This window comes from Sceloporus occidentalis, unplaced genomic scaffold (assembly GCF_023333645.1).
Source record: "Sceloporus occidentalis isolate IW3139 unplaced genomic scaffold, rSceOcc1.0.p SCAF_28, whole genome shotgun sequence".
Lineage (NCBI taxonomy): Eukaryota > Metazoa > Chordata > Lepidosauria > Squamata > Phrynosomatidae > Sceloporus > Sceloporus occidentalis.
Genome location: NW_028317008.1, coordinates 6,694,917 through 6,722,690, shown reverse-complemented (window position 1 = coordinate 6,722,690; position 27,774 = coordinate 6,694,917). Strand labels below are relative to the sequence as shown.

At 38.8% G+C, this 27,774-nt stretch overlaps 1 protein-coding gene across 1 annotated transcript; it reads right to left on the bottom strand.

The window, feature by feature from the left end:
- On the bottom strand, nt 1-23,844 carry LOC149299756 (protein NEDD1-like). Its single transcript, XM_089486179.1, has 15 exons — nt 23,805-23,844; nt 19,864-20,007; nt 12,445-12,539; nt 11,451-11,567; nt 11,167-11,307; nt 10,232-10,461; nt 9,849-10,044; nt 9,567-9,753; nt 8,888-9,007; nt 8,264-8,311; nt 7,399-7,601; nt 7,108-7,258; nt 6,623-6,782; nt 1,415-1,481; nt 1-105 (listed from the first exon to the last, which is right to left on the bottom strand). Exons 1-15 carry the CDS (start codon nt 23,842-23,844, stop codon nt 1-3), a joined length of 2,004 nt encoding a protein of 667 aa, XP_089342305.1.
- Nucleotides 23,845-27,774: the final 3,930 nt, after the last annotated feature.

Sequence of the window (27,774 nt, the reverse complement as noted above, 5' to 3'; positions counted from 1 at the left end):
TTAAAAGTGAGCACGTAATTTCTTGTTCTCTTCCCGAAGCTTTTCAATTTCAGCGACTAAGCCCTCGTTGATAGAATACCGCTCTAATAACGTATGTATTTCGCTCTGTAGAAAGGGGGGAGAAAAAAAAAAAGCTGAACTGTAGGAGTGCACAAACACAAAAAAGTTAAAATGCACTAAAGAGTAAATAAAAAAAGAAACATCTGCATTATTTATGTGAATCCTCACACAAAGCACATTTATGTAAATCGAACTAGAAAAAAAAAGTCAGGAACAGAAAACTCATCTTGCAAGAACAACCACGCATAAAGGAAAATCATTTTAAACCATCCTGGAACAAGAGCGAGTTAAACAGCAGGTAATGTTTACTGCAAGAATTTACGGCAGGGTTTAGAGTAGCAGTTATGCTAGTAAAAATAAAATGCAGCAAATTTAAAAAACACAGTGCCCGATGTGGTGTCATATACACTGAAGAATAGTTTCATGCCTGTAACCTAACAACGTGTGAAAATATCTCCAATTACTCCTTTAGATACGTTTCTAATATCCATTTAGAGGATGTCAAAGCTATACCTTTTTATTTGTGAAGGAATACGACGTTGATGTGACTCAACATCAATAAACCATAAAAAATACACATCTCTGCTTAATACAACACAATCCGTAAAGACTTATCCTTCCTGTCAATATAACGGATCTGTTAGGTTGTCAAAACTGCAAAAAAAAAAAAAGTGGTGCAATGCAGACATTGCAAAGCAGTTAAAGAATAACTTCCATGTTTTCATTACCCACTGCAAGATGAACCTTCCCTATAGCGGTATAAGCCATTAAAACAATATTACTGAAAGGCCAACTAATAACTTATAAGGCAACATTTTACAGTTTCTTAATAACTTTATTTCAGTTACATGTGTATTAAAGTTTTATTACAACAATCCTTTCCCCACAAAAAAAAAAATAAAAAATAAAAAATGCTGAAGCAGCACGTCTCCGCACATTTAATATTAAAATATTCCTACTGATTACAGGATACCACATACTTGTGTTCCTTATTTCAACTGTGTATTTCAGAACTGCTAGTCACCACTAGTCAAACAAGACCATTCAGTTTCAGCTTCCAATACCATTTAACTCATTCTTGATTCAACATGGCAGTTATCTGATAGCTACTGCTCAGTTTGTGCTACATTATATAATTGCTCATTTCTACTTCTAAAACGTTTGCTGGTTTTATCTCTAATTTATCACTTAGACTACATACATTTATTTGTTCTATATTACAAATACCGATTGGAATCTATGGTGCCCTGCTAAAGAAGCCTTCTATTGAAACGTATACTTTGTTACCTTGACACTTATCTGATATACATCACAATATATTAGTATAGCACGTCAGACATTTTCTGGTACATACCGACTGTATATGAAACTGTTTTATCATTTCCACTTGCAAATTGACTATGTCTCTGTGACAGGCTTCCCTGTAGGAACAAAGTACAGGAGAAGTTACAGTTTGTTGGTGATCAAAATAGAAATCAATTTATAATTACCCTTCAACAAAGCTCCAAATACAATTCCATAACAAAATTATATCATGCATTATTATGCACCTTAACTACTTTAGATTGTGTGCACTCAGTGGTAATTACTTCTTTTCACCATCAACTCCTTCTGCTAAAGGGAAGAAGCGAAGCAACATTTTTAATTACAATTCTGGTTTTAATTACAATTATATAGAATAAAAAGGTTACTGGTATAAGAGGAAAAAAAGAAAATCAGGGATTGTATGATCCTACTTGCTGTGAAACTAACTATAAACGTGTCATTAATGGTGCACGTATATTTGTATGTTCATTTTTGTTTTTGTAATAAAAACAGTGTCCTGTGTCCCATTCTAGTTAAAGCAGATCTGTCACTTTCCTCTAATATCAAAGGTTTGTATGATAATGTTGTTTAATAGTGTTTACGAGATTGGACAATTGACTCAAAAGCTGTTTCGTGGACAAGTGTGGGCGATTCCTTTATTATTTCTTTGCATTTGGACGCTGTTGCTGTGATCCCACAAATTGGGTCAAATGAGCTCTCAATGCAAGTGAAACAGGCCATCCTTAGAGAGCAAATTTCCCCTTCAGAGAGATAGCAGGAACACCAGGAGTGGCCAAAAAGGGCCTGGACATCCACAGAAGAAAACAGTGATATATATATACCTCCGACTACCTGCAAGCAGCCGACATCCAGATTTTGAGATAATTCAGTTATCTTTACTCCTTGATGTTGTGATTTGAATGATTACTCCCCAAGTTATCCTCTAGATTGTAAACTCGTTTGAGCAGGGCCCTCCTCACTTGTTTTCTCTGTTAGTCAATTTGTTATGTTATATGCTACTTGTTATGTCCTGTCTACCCATTGTACTGCGCTATGGAATTTGATGGCGCTATATAAAACAATAAATAACAATAATGTCTACCCTGTTGCCGATTATTATTAGTTCAAAGACATAAAAAATGCTTAATAAACTTTGCAACTATGAAAGATGAAGTGTGAACACTTAGTTTGGTCTAATTAAGGTAAAGTTGTTTTTAAGTTTTAGTCCTCTAGAGTTTTTACTGTCCAACCTAAAAAATACAGAAATAAAATCATATCTGAACAGGGCCACCAGGAGGTACTCTGCATTAGCAGTTATAAATAACTCAAACCTATTCTCTGAAAAACATGTACAAATTTAAAACAAATAACCGAGCAGTCATAGACACAAAATATTATTATGGCCTCTGATCTGCTTCACCAAGCTAAAATTTAATTACGCAGAGGTAGCCTTCGAGGGATCTGCATGCTTCAACACATATGGATTAATAGTTGGCTTTTGCCAAACAAAGATAATTTCAACATTGCAGCTGAAGATTCTTGCATTAAACAATCATTCTTTAACATGGACAGGATTGGGGGTATTACTTTTTTAATATAATGTTAAATGGTCACATGGTACATGGCAGATAAAAAAATATTACAGCGTTCTTGTTATGTCTGTTCTTATATTTGCACATGTATGCTGGGGGTAATTTGTAGTATAAAGTATACATTGTTTCTTTAAAAAATATATATTTTTGTTTGCTTGTGTAGATATTACTTTTTTCCATGCGTAATCATTCTTTGGTTATTTCATTTTATTGATGAGTTAATAAACTCTCTGGGTCTCCAGTACATTAAAGGGCTGTAATTTAAGTTGCAATATTGACAAGTGATTTTACTTTGAGTCTCCAGAGGCGTTCGGCTCTGTGTAGACCTACACATGTGGTTCACAGGCTTTCAGATTCAACAGCTGGGTCGGAGTCTATCTGTTCAGAACAATGCCTCCTGAGTCCTATCACAGTTCACAACGATGGAAAGGGTCACAGATCCCCACTGTCAGTTGCGTTTCTTCTTCACAACTTCCAGACATAAACCCATCTGGTAGACTGTCTTAATACACTGTCAAGCTATGAAAGGGCTTTTTAGGTCATCGCGAGCAAGATAATGTAATGTGTTCTGAAGCAAACATCAATAAAGTGCTTGCTCAGTTGCTATGGTTTACAATGCTATTAGAAATGTATTCAGACAAAAGAAAACAGCAATTGAACATTAGGGATTTTTAATTTAGGGATCATCACATTACTATTATTTCCAAAAATGAGTGCCTGAAAACAAAAACTTGGTTTGACCACAAAAAAGTCTGCATGCTACAAAAAATAAAAAGTCTGACCAAATTAAAAGGAGGTTAGTTAGAATTATATACATATAATTAGGGCTGCAACAACTAATCGATAAAATTGATAATGAAAATTGTTGCCAACGAATTTCATTATCGATTAGTTGAATCGATTTTTATCGATTATTAAATGAGGGTTTTTTCAGAGCAAACTCTCTTAAAAATACCCCTCATTATATGATCCGTTTTAGTGACTCACAGCAGCAGCTCCTACTTACCAGTCCCTCCCTGTAATCACCGTGACAACTGGCCCCGCCCCCTTCCTTCTCCAAGAACCACATGGCTGTGACACTCGTCTAACTGTAAGTATAAAATTAATATTTGGGCTACTGAAAGTTAGGGGAGGTGGGAGTTAATTTAGGGGCAGTTATGGTTAATGGGGTGTTTAGGGTTAATTTAGGAGCAGCTGTGGTTAATGGGGTGTTTGGGGTTAATTTGAGGCAGTTTTGGTTAATGGTATGTTTAGGGTTAATTTAGGGGCTGTTGTGGTTGATGGGGTCTTTAGGGTTAATTTAGGGGATGTTGTGGTTGATGGGGTCTTTAGATCTGGGGCCACAGTGGCATATCTGGGGATAGAGTGGAGTGGCGTATCTGGGGGTAGAGTGGAGTGGCATATGTGGGGAGGGCAGTGTGGCATGTCTGGGGAGGATGGAGTGGTGTATCAGGGTGTATAAGGCAGATCTGGGGCCACAGTGGCATATGTGGGGGTAGAGTGGAGTGGCGTATCTGGGGGTAGAGTGGAGTGGCATATGTGGGGAGGGCAGTGTGGCATGTCTGGGGAGGATGGAGTGGTATATCGGGGTATAAGGTGTATCAGGCACAGTGGCATATGTGGGAGGCAGCGTGGAGTGGCATATGTGGGAGGCAGCGTGGAGTGGCATATGTGGGAGGCAGCGTGGAGTGGCATATGTGGGAGGCAGCGTGGAGTGGCATATGTGGGAGGCAGCGTGGAGTGGCATATGTGGGAGGCAGCGTGGAGTGGCATATGTGGGAGGCAGCGTGGAGTGGCATATGTGGGAGGCAGCGTGGAGTGGCATATGTGGGAGGCAGCGTGGAGTGGCATATGTGGGAGGCAGCGTGGAGCGGCATATGTGGGAGGCAGCGTGGAGCGGCATATGTGGGAGGCAGCGTGGAGCGGCATATGTGGGAGGCAGAGTGGAGCGGCATATGTGGGAGGCAGCGTGGCATGTCTGGGAGGCAGCCTGGCAAGCCTGGGCTCAAACGTGCATAAATTGGGGGGGGGCTGGTTGCAAAATAAAGGCAAGAAATGCATTTTATCAAAGTTTTTTTATTATGCTGTTTGTATTTAATATAATTTGTTTATTACATTATTTTAAATAAATGAAAAATTTACATTCATTTTTTTTATCCGATTAATCGAAAAAATAATCGGCCAACTAATCGATTATGAAAATAATCGTTAGTTGCAGCCCTACATATAATACATATATAAATATTTTTATGTATATTTGTTAACCACAAATAACAAAAAGTGGATTGACTTTCTTCTTTAAAGCAAAAAAGAAAAAAAAAAAAAAAAAGTGAGTGAGGTGGTTCTCAATATAATTATAAGTTATAATCTCTTCTCTGTTATTACAGGTTTCAAGCAATATCTTCAGCGCAATTATGTCTTTATGTTTATCATCCTAAAAACAACCAAATGTAATTTAAAAGTAATGTGTATCTAATTGATTTATCCAAGCCATAATTACACTATACAAATTAAATCACAAACAAGCAGTGCTCGGAAGTTTGATACCTCGTAGACAAGGGAAAAAAGAAGCAGCATATCACTCCTCCTCGACATGCTTTTACCAACATGCACGTCATGACACCTAGACCACTGAAATATTATATATATATATATATATATATATATATATATATATATATATATATATATATATATATATATATATATATATATATATATATATATTTATTTAATGCAAAAAAAAAAAAAGTTACTTCAGTAATTTAACCGGGTTTGGTCTATATCTATTTCAAAATAAATTATCTTACACTGATGCAGAGAGCCATGCTAAAAATGTGTTATTAAGTCCTAGCAGTCTCCCCTAAGAGGTCACTTGCAGTATATGCACAGCGCATCACTGTTTTCCCTCGGAAACCTTCATTTTCTTTAAGCAAAAAAGGTTAAATTAGTTCTGTGGTCTGCATAATAGATAAACCAAGCAACCACAGCTTTAATAAAATTAAGTTAAATAACTAATCGATGTGGCTTTTACTTGATAGACAACCAAGAGAACGGTGTCGCTTTACCTCTTCAATCAGATTATATGTTGTCTTTAGCAGTACTCTCTGAAATAGTTCAGATGATTGTATAAGACTGTGGCTGCTGGTTTACCAGCATCTTAAATACACGGAAAAAAAAATATACCATGCGTTCAGGAAGGGATTAAAGGGGCACTACTGTCACCTTATTTAGTCTTCAGGTCCACCTCTAGCTCCCCTTTCTTAGTCCCTCTCCTGCTTCCGGGCTAAACTTATGTTCAGAAATATTATTATTTATTTAATTATTGTTACAGGTTCATCACAAAGACACTTGTACTTCTTGTGTAAAATAACTCATTCTAGATTGTAAGAGTGTTTGAGAAGGGCCCTCCTTACGATTTTGTTTCAGTAAAGTCAAATTATGGTATTTTATTGCCTACTCTTCAGCTCTATAGAATGTAGTTGGGTTCTATAAATATCCATCCATTTAAGGAACATAATCATTGCATAAAACCAAAAGGGCATTAAAATGACAACTTAAAGATGCACACCATTAACCAAGCTAATAGTAGGTTATTATTTTGGTCTCTATTGAAACAATATTACTTAGACACTGCAGAAGAGAAAAGAAAAGCAATAAATTACCGGAAGTCATCAAGTGTTTCTTCAATCATATTTTTGATGAAGTTAATCTGAACAGATGTTAACGGGGCTGCACTTCTATCACTAGCAAGAGTGTCTGCAATTTTTTCTGACAATGAACTTGCAACTTCAGTACTGTTCGATGTGGGTACCTTTGTTGGACCTGATAAAGCAAAAAAAAGATTAGTCAGAGCATTTTACATTATACCCTGGATACAGTCTGGGATCTATCAATAACCTTATATTAGTCACGCTTCACAGACACATCCTATTAGAAAGAAACAGACAATGGAAAGCTCAATGGGTAAGCTTTAAAAGGCCCCATGTGTTGGTGCCTTTATCATGATTTCAATTACATATTATTCCAATTGACAGTACTACTCAGAAACTCACCACTACAATCAAAATAAATTACGGAATCATTTAACACACAGAAAAAATACATTTCCTCACGAATGTCAGGGCTAGACAAACACAAGCCTACTTACTTGCCACCAAGTTGCCATTGGAAGGGAAATCCTGTTTCATCTGGCACATAATCAGCTTTCCTGTTCTTTCAATAGCTTCTGGAGTCCGAGATATAACAGGAACAGGTGAAGTATTGAGGTTAATTAGCTCTGGATTCTGTGTTTTTGAAAGCTTTAAAAGTGACAGGAAAGGATAATCACTACAATAAACATGCCATACCATGATTATATTGAAGCAAAGCTTTAGTCAGTGAAAAAAAACACTGAAACCATAAGGTTATCATCTTCAAGACATTGATAAGCGTTATTTACCAATTTAGTACTCTCTCTCATTTCTTGTATAGAAGAAGGTGGTTTCCTTGTTCTTGTTTCTGGATCAGGACTTTCATCTTCTTCTTTTATTGGGCTCCCAATAATTAAGTGCAAAGGGGACGAATGTATGCCTTGAGAGTTGGCACCCACAGGATTTCGTCTTGTTGAAGGAATTGTATTGTATTGACCAAGGTAATCAAGATCTAAAAAAAAGAGTACACAAAGATCACTAAGACTGCTACAAAAGTACCAAAACTCATCACAACGCAAAGGCATTTATATCATGGTTTGATATTGTGTGTTTGGAACATGCTTAGAAGATTGAAAAATACTGCTAATCAATGTTAATCCATGGCAAACCCATTTGACAGTTACTTCTCCAGCCTTGGTCAATGTGCTAGTGTAGGAACCCAATGAGCTTTAGGCGGAAGAGAATAAGGATTTCAATCTTAGTCAGGAAACTGTGTAGTTGTCACTGTTACAGGTTATGTCTCAGGGACAGGTCACAGTTCCCAAGGCCAACAGTAAAATGCAAAGCCAATACAAGATACACCATGTGTGCCAATCATTACTATGACCTTGAGGGTTCTTAAAAGTTCCGCAAATGTAGACACTGTAGACCACCTAAAACTATACCATTTACATTTTTATGACTAAAAGTAAAGTTGTTTTGATGGAGCAAGTCAATAAGTCATGTAATAACTGCTGCACTTCTTGAAGACAGCACAACTAAAGCAGTCACCAAAAGTAGAATGCATTGTGTGTCTTTCACGTGACATGTTTGGCCTTTCAAGTGAATTTGTCTTTGACTCTCCAACTCCTTTGAGACAGAAAGCAGGCTTCTAGGAACATATTCATGACATACCATTTCCTTTGGAGACAAAGTCATCAGTTGCTTTAAGATGTAATGCATCTAAAAGATAAAACAAAATACACAATTATTTTTTTTAGTGCTATCTATAAATAATCTCCAAAGGAGAAAAATATTATTACAGGTTCTATCCTAGGGCACTGTAAATCTTATTTATTTTTTTTTAAATCTAACCATCAGAAGAGAAAACTTTGCTGGATGTAGATGGTCTGCTCCTCCACGGCTCTTTAAACTTTGGTTGGCTGCTGCTGCAGGCTTGGCATAAATGCAGTTCTCAAATAATATTGCCTATCAGAACATTTCCATTTCCTTGGTAATAGTAAATATTGTTTTCAATCTAATATCCCTAAAAAAAGGACTACCCTAGGCTGTTTTGTGGCATATACATGAAAAACGTATGCAGAGAAGCAAATATTTATAGTTATATGCTTATATGAGGTCTTTTTATACTGAACTCATATATTGGTAATGGAGCCTTATCTCTGTGACACATGTAAAACAGCTTCTCACGTTCCTACCTATGCAGCTGGAGTATAAGCAGTGTTAACTTGTGCTGTTAAAGGTCAGTTGTGAGACGTGTCAGTATGGCAGAGGGTCAGGGTTGAAACACAAACGTACCATCTCGCACTGGGGAGAATATGTCCCCTAAACTACTTCTTCCAAAAGAATCCACCGAGGCTTTTGTGTAATCTGTTTCTTTAGATGGGATGATATCAAGACTTGTACTGTGTGGCATACCTACAGAAGGAGAAATCATTTAGCATGGTTTTAATTGACTATTTGTGCCATAGTTTTGCACCCTAAAATCTTAACTAAGTTTTGCTTTTGTATTCTGGTGTTAACGTTAAACATGTTAAAGACAGCCAACTGAACATACTGCTCATATATCCAAATCAACAAGAAAAACGCTACTTGCTCTATAAGATGACACCCCTGTTATTTTTTAATGGCTTTTTTGAGACCTAACCCTTAGTTTACCGTTTAAAGGGCAATAAAGGATGTGAAAATGAAAACAATTGAGATTTTGTAAAATGCCAATTGTGTCCAGTAAATGGTTTATTTTTTCAGAAACAGACGTTCCCTTTAAGTAAAATAATCTTTACCATAATATAGAACTATTTCAACTAGATATAATATTTTCTAGGGTAATCTCAGATATTCTCACGCTAAAAACATCAAGTTTCATGTTAGTTTCACATGTATAAGTAAACAACAAGATTTGTCCAAATTATCTCAATTTAAATAATGCTGTTGAAGGATGATGCGGAACTAAAAATGTATTAGAAGAAAAAAATACCTGTTTTTTCCTCATTTGGCTCGATCCCCTTGCTCTGCACAGTCATGGACGGCTGAGGTAATGTTGAAGCAGACACCGCGGGCGGCAAATCTCTGCCTAGGTTAGCACCATGTGCTCCTCCAACAACGGCACTGGACTTAATTGAGGTTTTCTTACTAGACAACTTACTTGAGGAGCCTTTGCTAGACTGTAGCAGGGAAAAAACCCAAAACGAACAAAATAAAGCAAGACATTTTGGTTTTTTTAAAACTATGTTATAGACTAAAGGCTCAATCATCTTACCTTGAAAATACTGTGTTGAAACTGGATGCACTGCACAGATGTTTTGTGCGCGCTGACAGTCTTCATTGGCAAGCTCAACATTCTCAAATCATAAAGGTAGATCTTACCGCGAGACGAGCCAACTGCAAGCGTTGTACCATCTGGCATGAAGTCAACAGCAGTGAGCGGTGACTCGGCCACTACAGTTTGTAGATGCCTGAATGAGAAAAATATGAAGTTACTATGAATGGTTCAAAAACAATATAGTCCTGTGCAATAGACTACGTCACATGGCTATGTCAAATACATAAAACAAAACAAAAAGCTGCGATGCTTGCAGAATTTTGAGGCTGTACTAGATTATTACAGCTGACAGCTCTAATAACGATGAAGATGGCACTTACAGCTTGCTGGACACGTCATAGCAAATAATTCTTTTATCCAGTCCTATGGTCAAAAGCAGAAGATCATTTACTGGAGAGAAGCAGATCCCTGAGGCGGGTGCCTTGTGAGCACTTTCAAACATGTGATAAGGGCTTTGGCTATTGGCATCCCAAAGAGTTACGCTCCCGCTATCCGATACCGTTCCCAGCATAAACTTCTTTACAAATGAATACTTCAAATGGCGAATGGGCTGCAAAAGTACAAATGCATTATTAGATAAGACACATTATCTGCTTATATTAACAGACATGTTTATTATGAAGGATTCATGTTTTGTGTTCAATTTCAACCAACTATATAACTATACTAGATAACCCTAAAAGCTGACATTATATTCCTAAAACCTTCAACGGATGCATAAAAACAGATCTGGAATAGGAAACATTTTTTATTCATTACTAATTAAAAAGAACACAGTCGTGCCACAATTCTTTGCGTCGTTACATAAATGATTATCGATGCAGGCAAAGTGGATTTTTTTTAAGTTTACTATATTGTTCTAGAAATATCTGGCACACTGCAGGTCAGTTAATATTGGCGACAGAGATAAGAGATTTGAGAAGAATTAGCTTTTTTTGTTCTGACTGTTTTATAGGTGCCATACAAATGCAAACGGCTAAAAATAAGCCTGAGGAAACGCAGCGGTTTATATTTAAAGACAAAATGTTCAATTTTCTTTTTCACCTAGCATGTACTTCAGCTCAAGTTGATGGGTTCTCAAAGAACACTTACATAACTACAATTCTTTTTTATTTATTTTTTTTATCGGAGCGGTGATATCATAATTTAAAAATCTAAAACTATAATCCCTAAAAAAATGTTAAGAAAAATATTAAATCCAATATTAAAATCTGATGTTACAAGTAGTAATAGACGGTTATCAAGTATTCAGTACCTGGTTGCTTCCAAGGCCGAAAGGTGTGCTGGATAAATTGGTGGTTACATTATGCAATATGATTTCTCCACTCAAAGAGCCCGAGGCAACATAGCAGTCATTTCCATTAAATGTAACACACGTTACTTCATCCTTGTGATCCTAGAAGAGATCGGCTGAAATAAGAGCTCTGAAACAAATACGTATCCATTCAAATACATCCTGATTTTCCTAGCTGATGGGAAAATATTCACAGCTTCAGGCTATAAGGTGCTATTTCAGATTTAGTAGCCGCACAATCTTACCTTTAATGATCGATGAAGTCTTTTAGATTTCAAATCCCAGATGTTGACCGTATTATCAAGACCGCCACTGACTACATACTGGGAGCTTGAATTTAAATTAACACAGGTCTGCCGTTTCTATGGGGGACAGAAAATACTTGTTATCACAGAGTAGTAGTATAAAAATAGTATCTATATAATTTGTACTATGATATCCACTTTACTTAAAGTTAGACCTCAACAAGAGAAGAGTGGTTTTAATTCAAGTTATATTTGGCCACAAAGAGGGGAAGCACATGCTACCATTCCCCAAATGATACATGGAAAATTGGGTTTGCTTCTTGCTTTTGTATTTCTCTTAAAGTCAAATAAATAGGCATGATCAAATTTGGTCCAACACAGTCTCTTGTCTGAAACAAGATGATCTAATATATAAATAGCGCATAAGTATGACTCCAAATTCACAAGAGATACGGTTATGGGAATACAAATCAACATTCTTGATTGCCCATCGAAGACTCCAGATAGCATCATTAACTAGATCTCTCATAAACAGAGTTTGAAAAAACACCCAATGAACTCAAAAGTCGGGGCAGTTTCTCTGTGAACGAATGTGTGCAGTCCATGAGACAAACATATATAAATTAATCAATGCAGGGATGCTTTAATCAATGGGCATATAAAACTTGGGTTTTTACTCTGTTGGTAGCTTAATGTGATAAAGGCAAGGACACCAATTATTTGAATGGGAAAGTATACTCGCTGACAAATGTGATATCATTGTCATTTTGATTATTGTAAATTTGAAAGTTTTATTTTGATACCCTACCCCATGGTCAATAGTGAACGTATCATGGAGGACAAGGTCATTTCAGGCCTTTAAAAATAAAAAATCCATTGTTCCTACAAGTTATGAAGAATAAAATCCTGTATACTGGAAATAAAAAAATAAGCAAACCATCTCAGATAAGGACTAACAAAACCAATACTTAATCTTGATTTGTTGACTACTTACCCCATCTGCAAGCTCCAAAAGAGGAACAGGTTTCGACTTACAGCTAGAAGCAACTATTTTATCACCACTGCTAGAAGCGGTGACCAGAAAATGATCTGATGTCATAGTCATGGACCAAGCAATGCAATTTGAGAAATTTTCTACAGACAGCACAATGTGTGAATGTTAGTAGTACCGAGGATTTCTATCAACAAAGGTCAGCTTTAAGTTCAGTGTGAGGAGAATGAAAAGCTAGCGGCAGGTTAGCAAATCTGTAATATGGTTGAAGCTATAAACGACATAAAATAGAATTTGCTAACTTGCTATTGCCTCTGCACTTTTGATGTGAAAGTTTCACTTTGATTGAAGTTCAAAGCAAAGGCTCGCACAGTGTTGCATCCTCGGAAATATACCAGGCTCTCTTTAGATGTAAGTACATTTTACATCTAGACACTGCGCCGCTTAAGAACAATATATTTTAAACAGATACATGCGTTGCCAATACGTGACTAATGCTACATTTTAAGAAATGCCATAAGTGCAATCAATTAAAAATCTTAGACACAAGCAAACTGAAACAGGGGTACACTGTTTAGTTATTGTTTTGTATCGTATGCAATATCTCTAATATATATATATATATATATATATATATATATATATATATATATATATTGATCGCGGAAAACGTTTCTATGGTAGATGGCAGCTAAGTCGGAATAATTACTGTACTGCTATGAAAAAGCCTTCCCTTTGCCTCACGCTTTCTCCGAAGGCTGCCAGACCAATCACCCATTAAAGAAGGAAAAACTATAAGAAATAATCATGCAAATCCTGGGAACGTGAAGTTAAAATGAGAGCTTTGTCTGCCGCTGCTTTCATGCCGCTACATGTATTAAAACTTTGGGTTTATCTCATCAGTGTAGCTTCTTTTTGTTCATTTTCAACAATGGCACCTATTCCCTGGTAGAAATGTAGAGGGAAGCCTGCAGAAAGTGCTTTTGTTATTTTTTCATGTTTTAGTGTGTGTATATAATATGTAGTTTTAACCCCTTAAGGACCGGGCTCATTTTTCGTTTTGTACCCTGTGGGACCGAGGCTGTTTTGACACTTTTGTGGTGCTTGTGTTCAGCTGTAATTTTCTCCTCACCCATTTAGTGTACCCACAGAACTTATATATTGTTTTTTTCAGGAGAAGATGGGCTTTCTTCAGATACCATTTTTGATATTTTGATCGTATCATCTTATTTACTATAAAAAAAAATAAAAAAAAACCTGGTGAAAAATTGAAATAAAACACATTTTATGACTTTTATTTGAAAAATCTTTTACTCACCTAAAAAAGCAAGTAAAAAAACTAGCTAAATAGATTCTACTACTTGTCCTGAGTTTAGAAATACCCAATGTTTTTTTGCTGTTTTTTGTAAATTATAGGGCAATAAGTACAAGCAGCGTTTTATGATTTCCAAATCTTTTTTAACAAATCTGGTCAGTCTGCCTCCATCTCCTCTTTGGAATATCTTTGAAGCGGGTTAACTCAATTTAACCCATTCAAACCATATATTTTTGAAAACTAGACACCCCAGGGTATTCCAAATGCTGTTATTTTAACCCTTTCCATGCACCAATTATAGAACTACACTTTGTCAAACTTTGTAATAGTATTTTTTTTTTATTTTTTTTTCACACAAATTGTACTTTAGTTATAGATATACAGGTTCTGGTATATGTCACTGTCAAACAACACCCCAATGTGTGTTCAGGAACATCTCCTGAGTGCAGTGATACCCGACATGCATGGGTTTGTCGGGTTGTTTGAGATTTAAAATGCCACATTTGGGAAGTGCGCTTTTTTTTCTCCATTTTGGTCAGTCTGTACCTATGCCCTATCTTTGAGCTCGGCCACTCCAATTTACCCCATCAGCCATTTTTTTTATATATATTAGACACCCCTTGGGTATTTGAAGTGCTTTTATTTTAACTCTTTGTTGAGATTTTTAAAAAGTTTTAGCACTTAATAAACTTAATATTTTTATTTTATTTTATTTTTTTAATACTTTTTTAATATTTTTTTTTTTTTTACACATTTTGCTGGTACTGGATGGTTCATCAAGTGACATCACTGCATAATAATTTTTAAATGTTAGCACATTTTTTATTTATTTTTTTTGAATATTTTACTAATCACATAGTGATTAGAAAGCTGGGTTCCATTGACTTGCTTGGTTGAATGCAGTACCTGTATTCAACCTGCAAGTGGAGCCAGAGTTCTCTAGAGGGTCTGGAGACCATCTAGCGAACTTTTTCTTCTTTATTGTTTTTTTTCCCCGGGCCGCCACCATCTTGCTGATGGAGCGGTCACAGCCCATCCAAAGGTAAGTGTTTGGTGTCGCTGGATGCCTCCTGATCGAGGCATTCCAGCGACACCATTTAAGTTTAGGAGGCGATCAACGATTTTAAAAACGGGCGTCTGTTGACGCCCCGGGGAGGGGCCAGACATGGCCCCCGATGCCGATCTCGGCGTTACTGAATGCCTCGACATCGAGGCATTACAGTAACGCCGTTTAAGCGAAGAAAGTGATCGTTGATCACTTTCTAAGCTTATTTAATTTTTTGACGGTTCAGGACCGTCAAAGGTCATTTAGTGACCTTCTTGTCATGACAGTCCTGAACCGGCAAAGGTCGCGAAGGGGTTAAACAAAAGCCTTTCAAGCCCTTACACAACATCCTCTCGGTTATGAACAGGTTAAACACCGATGAGCTCCACAAATCAGACTAAAAAATTCTGGACCAAAATCGAAAATTCAGGGTTCACTTAGCCGAAACTGAAAATGACCCCCCACCTTTAAAAATAATAAAAAATCCCACACTTTTAATAAAAGTAAGTTACACACCAAAATTGTACAAAAAAATTATATATATTGTAACAAGGTGCGGGATGTTGTTGTGGAAGGGGTATACATTCCCCCTCGATTTTGCAGGGTTTTATATGACATATAGGGCAGGCTGGTGCTCCACCCCGCAGTTTACATGCACCTGGACTGACACAGGATCCAGGCCGGGAGTTTAAGCTGACTCCAATGCACTGGTCAGCTGCAAGTAATCAGCTGCACTGACTGCAATATACCCTGACCTGTTGGGCAGAGGGAGAGGAGAGAGAGTTTTGTTTGGAAGCAGCAGGGCTTGCTTTGCACAAAAGAGACCATCAAAAAGGTTGGTCTGATTACATTTTGTTTAGTTTACACCCTTAGTAGTGAGGGAGTTATATGTTAGCAAGTGCTCAGACGAGCTAGGCTTTTGTTTGTAGGGAATTTGTGTTCTATGTAATTCTGTAAATATCTACATACGTGGACTACAAATAAATCGTGGTTGATTACCAAACTGAGATGTGGCGTTAATACCCTAGAGGACCGTGCTGTTTGGTACCCTTTGTGGGTGCAGGATCACAATATATCATATATATATATATATATATATATATATATATATATATATATATATATATTATGATTGTTAACAGCAATCTCAGGCATACCCAGATTCCAGCATGTACTGGTTGGCTGGACATGATAGGAGTGTGATTGCTGTCAACAATCACAAATTAATATTGTTATTGTATTTTTTTTGTCAAATTTTGGTGTGTTAACCACACTTTTATCACACTCCTATCGTGCCAAGTCAGCCAGTACATGCTGGTACAGGGTGGCTGTAGTTGAGGTGCAGACCCCATACTGCTGGCAGCATCAATACGCATTTGGCCCGCGGGCCGCATGTTGGACGCCCCTGCTCTAGCACTAGCTCCCAATCATCTGTGTCCTGCTGACAGGTCTATTTACAGCTAATGCAGTTGCTACTCTTAAGTACATGGTCGTATATAGTAAGATACAGCAGAGATCCTAAATAAAAAAATAAATACAAAAACGTTTTAAGATATACATAAAAGCTTGGAAGGTAAGAGAATGAGAACGACAACCAGTCTATACAGGTACTGAAAGCTCAGGACACCTTTGGTGCATTGCTTTCTAATTAATTAAATTAGATAAACCTATTAACATTTTAATGCCACACTGTGTGTGGTTAGCATTAACTTTTTGTGGAAGATGGGAGGGGTAGAATACTAAAACATAAGTTAATCTATTAGTGATTTTTGGGGGACTCTGTAAATTCTATATTTCAATTTGTTTTGAAGATTCACATTTAAGGAGGAGAAGAAAGCAAAAATCAAGTGAGTGCTTGCGGCGAACAGTTTCAGGACATAGAACGGACTGTTTCTGGATAAAATCCAAATCTTTGTGGTTTATATATGGTTTATACCAAGATCTTTGTTTGGTATCCGATCTTGAAGCAGCATCAGAAGTGGAAAGTCATATGCAATGATGCACCAGAGGATGAAGGAACCTCAACCTGACCAACAAGGTAAAAACCCAAGAAAAGTCCAAAGAATAAAGGATTTACTCAACTGCATAGAGTTCTAAAAGCCATCAAACAGCTCCATCCAGCTAACTGATCAATTTACATGACGTTATTAAAAGCCTCTCAAACAATATAAAAGTGCTTATGCCCAGCAAGGCTAAGCAAAGCCATTAACACCAACGCCCAATAACATTTCTTAACCAGCAGGTGGAAGGGACAAAAACCAATCACAAGGATATCAGCATACCCAACCTAATTCAAGGGATTCCCCAGGAGGCATTCAAATTCCAGCAAGCCAATATATCATATAAGTGTGTTTGGAGCAAAATGTGTTATATTTGCTTTACTTATCCTAGAATGTTAATAAATGGAGGTTACAGTAAAAAGAGACTAAGGTGCAGCGAGGAGTCTAATCTATCACATGACCTTTGCTAACCCTCACAAAAAGCATCCCAGTGAACAAGCAGAAAAAAAACCCTCAACTTATACCCAACTTCTGCACCCAAAACAAAAAAAAGCTGTCTTTTTCTAAACACTCCAGTTATATATGCTAAAAAAAAAATATGCACTTAACCCAATTTATATAGGAACACAAAAAAAACCCGGGTGGCAACATCTAATACAAAAATGGGCTTCTTTTTACCAGGGCCAAGAAGATTTAATTGTCAGGAGCGTTCCATGTTCTTATGCAATATCACCATAAAATACACAAATTCCATTCACACCATTCTTGCCTAAACACAAAGAAAAACAAACACGCAAAATGTTTGTTTGCCATCAAATAGATTTCTAGCAATTCAATGTAGATATTATGAAGCATATTTTTGCACACGCCGCTCTAAGGTCCCAGCAAAAGTATAATTACTAAAGATGTCCTAGCTCGGTGTTCGGAAAGAAAAAGGGTCTAACAGAACAGATGCCTCCTTTATTGCCACAGCAGGACCATTTGGACTGCCAGGGACACTGATTAATCTACCTGAGCTTGTGTGATGTGACCCTGAGATTGTGCACAGGCCAAATGTTCTAGACACATTAACCCTTACAGTGGCAGAGGTCAGGGTACATTTCTCCTGTGAGAGGCCAGGTCATTTTTTGTACTTTTGCCGTAGCTATATTTTAGGTGCCAACCTCAAAAATAACTTTCTTAAAGCCCTGGACCCCACTATTTTGGGAAAGGTTTCCAAGGTACAATGCATAAAATGTTATTTCCCCCCCCCCCCAAGCAATGACACCTAAGATGAAGACTTAGAAGTAAGGTTGCCACATGGTCAGCTCCCGAGGAACCAATAAAACACCCAGAATTCTATGAAACATTTACAAACCTAATGAAAACGATCTGAAAACAGTTATCCACTATGTCATGCTTGTTTTAGCATATGCCCTAAAATAAAAAATTTTATATCAATGCTAGGAAAGAGCAACCTAGAGACGCAGATGGCAAACCTTGTGCTGCCTTCCGAGAATGCAATCTGAAACGACAGCAGCACCACTAGGAAAACGTCCACATTTTTATGGAAGAAAATTGACATTGGTCGTTTTCTTTATTGCAAGTGGGAAGGTGCTGTAATTGAAGTGAAAGACTGATAAAATAAATCAAGTGTCACAGAGGCAAATACACCATTGCTCTTCCTATTTTGACAGAGTGACGGGGGCAGTGGTTTCCAATGTTTATTACACACGGTGAATAAGGCACCACCTTGTGTAATTGTTATCTCCGGCTGCACTATACACTTACTAAAAGGAAACAAATGCGTTCTCCGAGCAGGAATGCTCCATTGCCTTAATATAAATTGACTCCCTTTCCATCAGTGACTAATTAATGCAAGATTCTCAGCACACAATGTTACTTATGTCCATTATCCAATTTTACTTGTTTCAGTCTGAGAGTATATAGTTTTCAGGTGACAGGTGTTAGTTCTAAAATCCAATTTCTAACGCATCCAGTTCTTTTAACATGTTCTAGCAAAGATGTTCTCGCTAAAGGTAAAGAGCGAACGGTGCTAAAAGCATCACAGGTATTTAAAAAATAAAAATATAAAGGATTTGAAAAACTGCCAGTGAGCTACACAGATTTTTTTCCATTATAACAAAAAAGTAATTACTCATTAAACTATGGATCACAACATGTACCTATAGCAGAAGGTTGCAACCTTAAACAAATCCATACATAGTCACTGCCACGGCCATTCCTCAATCATAATCACATATCATCCCACACTAAATTATGCAGCGATTAAAACAAAAATTAATACGCAACCATTTTAAATGAAATCAACTATATATACTAACATTCAAAAGTTTAGAGTCACTTAGAAGTGTCCTTTTTGAAAGAAAAGCAAATCTGGCTATTAAAATAACATGGACCAGAAATGTAGACACTGTTAATGTTGTAAATGACTTTTGTAGCTGGAAAGTGCTTATTTTTAATGGAACATCTTCATAAGAGTACAGAGGCCCTTTATCAGAAACCATCACTCCTGGGTGCCCAGAGCACGCTGTGTTCGCTAATCCAAGTTCATGGCTTAAAATGAACATAATTGCCAAAGGGTTTTCATTAGAAAACCCTTTGGCAATTATGTTACACAGCAAGAAATTTCCTTGTTTTCCATGAAAACAGCTGAGTGACCCCAAACTTTTGAATGAAAGTGTATGTTACCAATAACTGAAACAGCAGAAATTGAAAGGAAACGGCTGGATGGGGTGTGGAGAGAGATTTCCCTAGGTAAAAGTGCAAGATTTTTAGAAAGTTGGCCTTGCCTCTTGCAGGGTCCTACGTTAAGCACTAAAAGGGTTAAAAACGTGCATTCTTTTGATATGTACTGTTTACATGCTACAAAGTATATTGCTGCTTATAAAAAGGAAACAATTACTCTCTTTATTTTAGGTCTGTCACAAGGTACCAGAAGTTGCTTTTATGCAAAGTTTTTAGTTGTGAGCCTAATGAACCTATTGGCTTTTCATGAAGCCTGCAACAGGTCAGAGCTATTCTTCAGACGAGGTGTGCCCTGTGCGCATGTCAAAGGATACTGTTACTGCTCCAACACAACGATGATACAGCATGCGACGGACTGTGTGGATTAAACTGCTCGACAACGGTCATGGATGAAGAGTCCCATATTTTAATATCATCTCCCGTTGAAGCAAATCTCATGCTGTCCTGCATGGCTACACCTGAGAACAATGAAAAAAATAATGGGTTAGAACACAGAAGCACACAAATACACAACATCAAGGCGATATTACAGGGGGAAATAAGCAGGACCTATTTATTCAGCACACATAATGCCTACCCCAAAGCAAGGACCCTAAACGTATTCAGCTGTGGTATATTAATTCACTTGAATAACAGGTTTCCTTATGAAAAAAGTCAAACGTTAACTTGAACAATACCTTTAAAACATTAACGTGGGAAGAAGTTTGCGACAATGAATGGTTTCATTATAACACACACATCAATAGGGGATGCTTCGTGTTACAATTCATTAATATTGATTAGGCTCCGATTTATGGGGTGTAAGACGAGCAAAAACAAAAAATGGCTTGAAAGTATTAAGCACCAATTAGTACAGTTGTCCCTTCTATGTTTTGCAATCAGGTTTGAGACGGTTTGTTTGGGTTGTGGTGACCAAAGCCCTGCATTGAGTGGCAACAAAAATAAACCGTCATCAGAAACATAGTATCACACACAACAACAAACACCACGTCCTAAATCGTAGCCGGATAATTCACATTATAGCAGACAGTTCAGATTTCAGAAGTAGGGCACCAGCCAGCATGCAGAAAGAGCAAAGCAGGGAGCATATCAGGAACACAGCATCAGTCACTTTGTGGCCAGCATGTACACTTCGTTACGGGCCAAAAATAAAGAGGTAAATGTGTCTGGTTCACAACGCATGTATCAGGCAACACCTCCAGCTGGTTAAATTATCCAAAACATATCTTCCTGTTTCCTATTACTGATCATGGAAAAATCTTACTGGTGAAAAAGTTTGGCATGAAAGTATATTAAATTATAACCCTCTACATCCATAGTCTACATATAATCAATGATCTCACATTACAGAATGTTGCTCAACGTGTGTATCTCTGATCCAACATACTTGTAGCCTGTCAGGATATGGGATGTTATGTTCATAACGCATTAGCCAAATACTTAGTGTGCTTAAGTCACGGTTACACATTACAAACAATGGTGTTCAGGTTGTGGTCCTAATCTAGCCAACTAACATTAAATCTAGTGATGTGCTGCCACTTGATAATTGATATTCCATCATTTCAAAACTACCTTGCCGTCTTTCTAAATTTTGAAATGTAAATATAATTGATTTTAAAATGATGATTCCACTACCAGAAGCTCATCATTGCATATTCCCATTATAACCAATATATTCAACACTTTTAAATCACTAGTGACTCCAGTGCACAAGAAGGACCTCCATTACTACATGTTACCTAAGCAGTTAAACTACACAAATATCTTTTACAGCTACTAAGAAAACCCTGTTTGTGTAAGATCTACATCATTATTGGCAGCTTCTGCTGTAGAGTCCTTCCTGGTCTTACCTTCCTAAGATTACAATACTGCTAGGTATGAGACATCCTTAGCTCTTGCGTTCGATGACTGCCATTCATCTGCTTATCTGACCTTTAAAGGCAAAATGTTGAAGGTTGAAATGAATGAAGATTTATTTCCGATTCCTGTATCACTTAAGCAAATATCGCTGAACCGACTGTCCCTTCTATGATAGTGAGGGTCATCAAACACGCAGCACACGTGACAGATATGGGCAGAGGATGATCTGATATATGGAAGGAATACTGCTGCAGCCTTCCATACCTATTTGAAATATTTTATCAGATTATTGAAATTTTATTTGAAATTATAATTATGTATATCAGCAGACACGGAGGATATAGCCTTAGTGCTTGATATATAGATTTTATTTTATAACAAAGTATTGCATTCTTTGCCATACATTATTGTGAAGGATGCAGCTGCAATATTATGTTAAACGTGTCACCCTCACAATACATATTTGTCATGAAAGCAATACATTAATTTGTATCACGGTGCTTGTGTGTTTTTTACACTACAGGACCAGAGCAATCGTCATATTTGTGCTGTGACTTGCTTAAACAAGATTCCCCTCTACGTTATTTCTTGGGGGGGGGACAAGTAGGCTTTTTTTTTTAACCATATTCATATAGGCAAGACATTTTTTCTCTTTCTTCACAGTTTTACATGTATGTAAATTATAAGCAGCTATAATAAATTGGGGAGAAAAATACCAGACATATTTGTTAATTTGCCACGATTTGAAAACTACCCTATATTATTATATATTAATTTAAACCTGTGTCTTTGGACCCAAGGAACATTTTTTTTTTTTTTACTATTCCCTGTGTCGCTCCAGCTCACAACCACAGTGAGAATAGAGGCAGAGAATAGTGCGTATAAGCACTGCCTTCGTCAGCTGACTGTATGCGCATGCGATTAGCAGTAGAAGCAATTACATGTATGGCAGTCAGGGGATTTGTCATGGAGAGGTCAGCAGCGGTAAGGAGCCAGGGATCATGGCGACAAGGGAATATTGTTTCTACTGATGGCTTAACATGTACGTCATTGGACCTGTAGGGACATCTTTTCATGACGTAACAAGTACTTGATTGGTTGCAAAGTGGTTAAGGGGACACCTCTAGCCTTCACAAGGGCTTTAATTGTGGTGCCTTTAAATGGTTTGTGTGCTACGCCTTGCAAATGCTGGAAGACCAATAAGGCATTTGAGTGTGTCTAGAAAATAGACTTAAATTATACTATGTACATTCTAGCACATAAACTACACTGCATATCTAATAGCCACAAATTGTATTTTATATAGTGCCATCATATTCCGCAGCACTGTACAACGAGTAAACAGGACATAAAAGATATTATATAACAAGTTGACTTACAGAAACAGGTAAGGAGCGCCCTGCTCAAAGGAGCTTACAATTTAGAGAGTGAACGTTACAGGCAGCAAAACCGGCCATCTCACCGAAAGGGCCAGAGCTTAGTGCTTCAACACAGAAGACAACAACTTCGGGGGGGCCATTATATTTCAGGTCAAATCTCTGACATGAACATCTATGTTAAATGAACATCTAGGGGTGTTTTTGTTTTTTTTAACATGGCTGCTGCATTAGTTGCAATATGTTAACTCATTCAGCCTCTTTGAAGCATTTGTTTTGCTTTGGGAGCCTCATTACTTATCTGCTTTTAATGGGGGCTAAATGTTTCACGTCTCTTATCAAAAAACAGAAATCAAAACATTTTGCTTCAATGATCCTGTAGGGCAATAATGAACATGTCGAAAGCCTGGTTGGTTCGAAGGTGTGTAACTGTTACTTATCGTTAGAATACATCCAACTGCGGCCGTTATAGCATCGGCGCTGTTCACTGGGGATGGATGCAGGCCCGGCACCCATATATTTCAAAGCAGAGCCAGTCCTGTGGATCCCATATGAAGGGCTTGCATCCAAACAGAACAGGAATACTGGATCTCCCTACACTTCAGCTGCCCTGGACAGACACTTTTGTGGCTGAAGCTGGTTAATAGCACACATTAGGGTCTCCTATGAATGGGGACAGTTGGGAGGTATGCAGCACTGCGCCTCCTCCTGCATTCAGTGTTTGGGTGACAGGTTTAGGATCACTGGGCTGTAAACTAGTAGCTGTTGTCACAGGTAACACGGATCTAAAGTAAGTGACTGACACACAACAAGGGGTTAACGGCTGAAACCGACACCTGTTGGCAACAGTAATACAGGGACGCTCACTGTTTACACAACTATTCAAACCTCCCGCCATGTGAGACTTTAGCCGACGTTATTCCACGAGTTTCATGCCCTCCATCCAAGGACCAAGTAAGTATGTCCTTCCCACTACCGATTCCCAATAACCCGTACCGGTAACGGGGCTTGTTGCTCACCGCTCAGTCGAACTCTTCTCCCTTCTCCCCTAGTCTGCATCCCTAGCCGGGGAGCACGGGGTGACGTCACGCAGTCTCTCCGACAGTTACCGAACCCTTACGCACAAAGCGTGCGCGTTCACGGCCGGTCAAAGTAGTTAAATACAACTCACTGGAACCGCGTACGGAACGGCGAGTGGGCCAAACTAGTTCATATGTGAATGATCAAAATCCGTGCACGCTGTTAAAAGAGTTAAATGTTTGTTTCAACGCGGCAAAATAAAATGCATCTGTTCAATGAATGTGGATTTAAAAAAAAAACGACCATTGCTAATTTACAAGCTATTCACAAAAATATGTCATCGGTTGTTATGGTGATTGCTTCGCAACCTCCTAATAGTACCTCTTCTCCTTCTGTACTAGTAGTATGTTTTAAACCGAGTTTATTTTATTGTTACATTGTATATTGTCTGTGTTAATATTATTATTAACTGTCCTATTATGCTGATAGCAATACGGAAACATCAACAAAAAAAGAATCATTTAAATAAACTACATCACTGAGATCCATCGCATATAAGAAAGAGAACAGTCCCAAAAAAATGAGAACATATATACCAGGGGCGTCCAACATGCGGCCTGCGAGACCTCGAGGTGCGGCTCGCGTAAGATCGGCAGCCAGGGCAACCGACCTTACGCGGGCCGCACCTCGAGCCCTGCTACAACAAGAGCCCTGCTAATTACCTGTGGGAGGGTCTTTTGTACTGCATAGAGCAGGGGCGTCCAACATGCGGCCAGGGCAACCGATCTTACGCGGGCCGCACCTCAAGCCCTGCTACTTACCTGTGGGAGGGTCTTTTGTACTGCATAGAGCAGGGGTGTCCAAGTTTTTTCTGCAGTGGGCCACTTCATCAGAATTGTATCCGTTCGAGGGCCGCACTCATTTTTCACTGAGAGAAAATATGGCCTTTAAAAAGATATGCAGATTAAAATGAAGTAAATGACACAAAACCTTTACTTTTCCTCTCACTGATTTCTGGGCCTACAAATTCAGGATTCTGGAAAAGTTAAAATAAAATACTTCTATTTATTTTAGGGATGCGCTAAAATGAAAATTCGGGACCACTTAGCCGAAACTGAAAGTGACCCCCCCACACATTTTAATAAAAGTAAGTTACACACCAAAATTGTACAAAAAAATTATATATTATGATTGTTAACAGCAATCTCAGGCATACCCAGATTCCAGCATGTACCGGTTGGCTGGGCATTGTATTTTTTGTCCAATTTTAGTGTGTAACCATGCTTTTATTAAAAGTAACACACCACAATTGGACAAAAAAAATCAACAATATGACTTGGCATGATAGGAGTGTGATTGCTAACAGCAAACACACTCTATTTATACCCAGGCAACCAGTGAATGCTGGAACCTAGGCATGATGGGACTGTGATTGCTGTTAGCAGATTGCTGTTAGCTGTTAGCAATCATACTCCTATCATGCAAAGTCAGCCAATACATGCTGTTACAGGGTGGCTGTAAGTGCAGATCCCATACTGCTGGCAGCATCAATACACAAGGGGGGCAGCTAGCCAGGTTTCGGCATGTACTGGCTGACTTGGCATGATAGGAGTGTGATTACTAACAGCAATCAAAGTTCCATCATGCCTAGGTTACACTTACACATCCATACTATCACACACACACATTCATTCATTCACAGATTCATTCCCTCAATCAGACATACTCATTCACACAACCTACTCCACCCCCTTACCTGCTCTACAGCTCTCAATGCCGCTCACAGACTTCAGCAGGGGGCGCGGCCTCCCTCGTTCTCCCCACAGAGGAAGCAGGACTGGAGCAGAGAATAGACCCTCCCACAAGTAAGCAGCAGGGCTCTTGTGATCCTGGCTGCCGATCTCACGCGGGCCCCCTGCTGAAGTCTGTGAGCGGCATCGAGGAGCTGCAGTGCAGGTAAGGGGGTGGGGACTGAGGGTGTTTGAGTATGCGTGATTGAGGGAATGAGTATATGAATGAATGAGTGTGTGTGTGATCAGGGCCGGCCTTTGGGGTGTGCGACCTGTGCGACCGCACAGGGCGCCACACTCCAGGGGGCACCGCCGCCACCGTAGCGTACCGCTGCCGCCAGCAGCGTACCTAGTGGCGGGGGGGGCGAGCGGCACCCGGTGCCGCTCATCAGGGGGGCACCCGGCACCCCTCCAGAGACGGACAGGCTCCTGGAGGAGCAGGCTCGCAAGGGAGCGGTATCGGAGGTCTTTAACAGACCTCCGGCTCCCTTGAGTGATTTTAAGCCGGTTCAAGGATCTCCCTTGAACCCGGCTTAACATCACTCAAGGGAGCCGGAGGTCTGTTAAAGACCTCCGATACCGCTCCCTTGTGATCCGCGCGGCAACAACTGCTGTGCGCCGGGGTTTGTTGTCAGATCCCGGCGCACAGCACTGAAGCCGCGCCCACCGCTGTCCGTGCCCTCTGACCCGGAAGAAGACAGAAGACAGAAGAACTGAAGAAGAAGAACGAAGAGGAGGAAAAGGAGCTGTAAGGAGAAAAGAGGAAAGGTAGGAAAGCATTCAGTGAGAGTGGATTGGTATGTGTGTGGATTAGTGTATATATGTGTGGATTAGTGTATATATGTGTGGATTGGTATATATGTGTGGATTGGTATATATGTGTGGATTGGTATACGTGTGGATTGGTATACGTGTGGATTGGTATACGTGTGGATTGGTATGTATGCGTGTGGATTGGTATGTATGCGTGTGGATTGGTATGCGTGTGGATTAGTATATGTGTGGATTGGTAAGTGTGTGAGAGTGATGGGTGTTATGCTGTACCATTTCCAATGTCTTTTTCATGATCTAATTATGCTCTAAAAGTACATCATAACTCCCATCACTCTATACTGTTCCATACAGTGGCAGAGCTGGGAGGCAGAGGCCTTGCACCCCCACCGCAGGACTCCTGAAAGGTAAGTGAACTTCAAAGAGGGAAAGGGTAGATAGTTAGGAGGGCGTATATAGGGAGAAGGGAGTGAGACAGGGGAAAGGGGGTAGATAGGGAGAAGGGAGTGAGAAGGGGTAGATACGGCAGAAGAGAGTGAGAAGGGGTAGATAGGGCAATCATACTCCTATCATGCCAAGTCTGCGAGTAAATCCTGGAATCTGGGTATGCCTGGGCATGATAGGAATGTGATTGCTGTTAATCATATATATATATTTGATATATATAGACTTGAAAACCGAAGTTGTTTGTGTGGTTACTTGGAAAGTCCCTGGAGTGCCGGTAACTATTTTTGGACATATATATATATATATATATATATATATATATAATATTATTTAATTGTTTTGTCCTATTTTGGTGTGTTACTTACTTTAAATAAAAGTGTTAGATTTTTTTATGGTGTTGGGGGGGTCATATTCGGTTTTGGCCAGATAAATGCTGCACTTTCGGTTTCAGTCCAGAATTCGTTTCGGTGCATCCCTACTACTAAGCCAGACAATTAAGTGGTAGGCCTAGACCACATCAATGTTTGGCGTAGTATATAGTGATTGGGGTTTTGTTACAAGTTTTTATTCCTTTCTTTTTTTGGGATGGGGGGGCGCCAGAGGAGTAGTCCGCACAGGGCGCCAGAACACCTAAGGCCGGCTCTGTGTGTGATAGCATGGATGTGTAAGTGCTGGAACCTAGGAATGATGGGACTGTGATTGCTGTTAGCAATCACACTCCTATCATGCCAAGTCAGCCAGTACATGCTGAAACCTAGCTAGCTGCCCCCCTTGTGTATTGATGCTGCCAGCAATATGGGGTCTGCACATCACTTACAGCCACCCTGTACCAGCATGTACCGGCTGACTTGGCATGATAGGAGTGTGATGCACAGTCCCATCATGCCTAGGTATCAGCATTTACTGGTTGCCTGGGTATGATAGGAGTGTGATTGCTGTTAGCAATCACACTCTTATCATG

Bases quoted from the DNA above. Each gene is read 5' to 3' on its own strand.
- LOC149299756 (XM_089486179.1), bottom strand. From the start codon at position 23,844: ATGCAGACTAGGGGAGAAGGGAGAAGAGTTCGACTGAGCG. The intron at 11,568-12,444 runs GTAAGTAGTCAA...TGTCCCCCATAG, and splicing joins TTTTGGAGCTTGCAGATGGG to AAACGGCAGACCTGTGTTAA. The intron at 9,008-9,566 runs GTATTTTTTTCT...CTCCTTCTGTAG, and splicing joins GCCAAATGAGGAAAAAACAG to GTATGCCACACAGTACAAGT.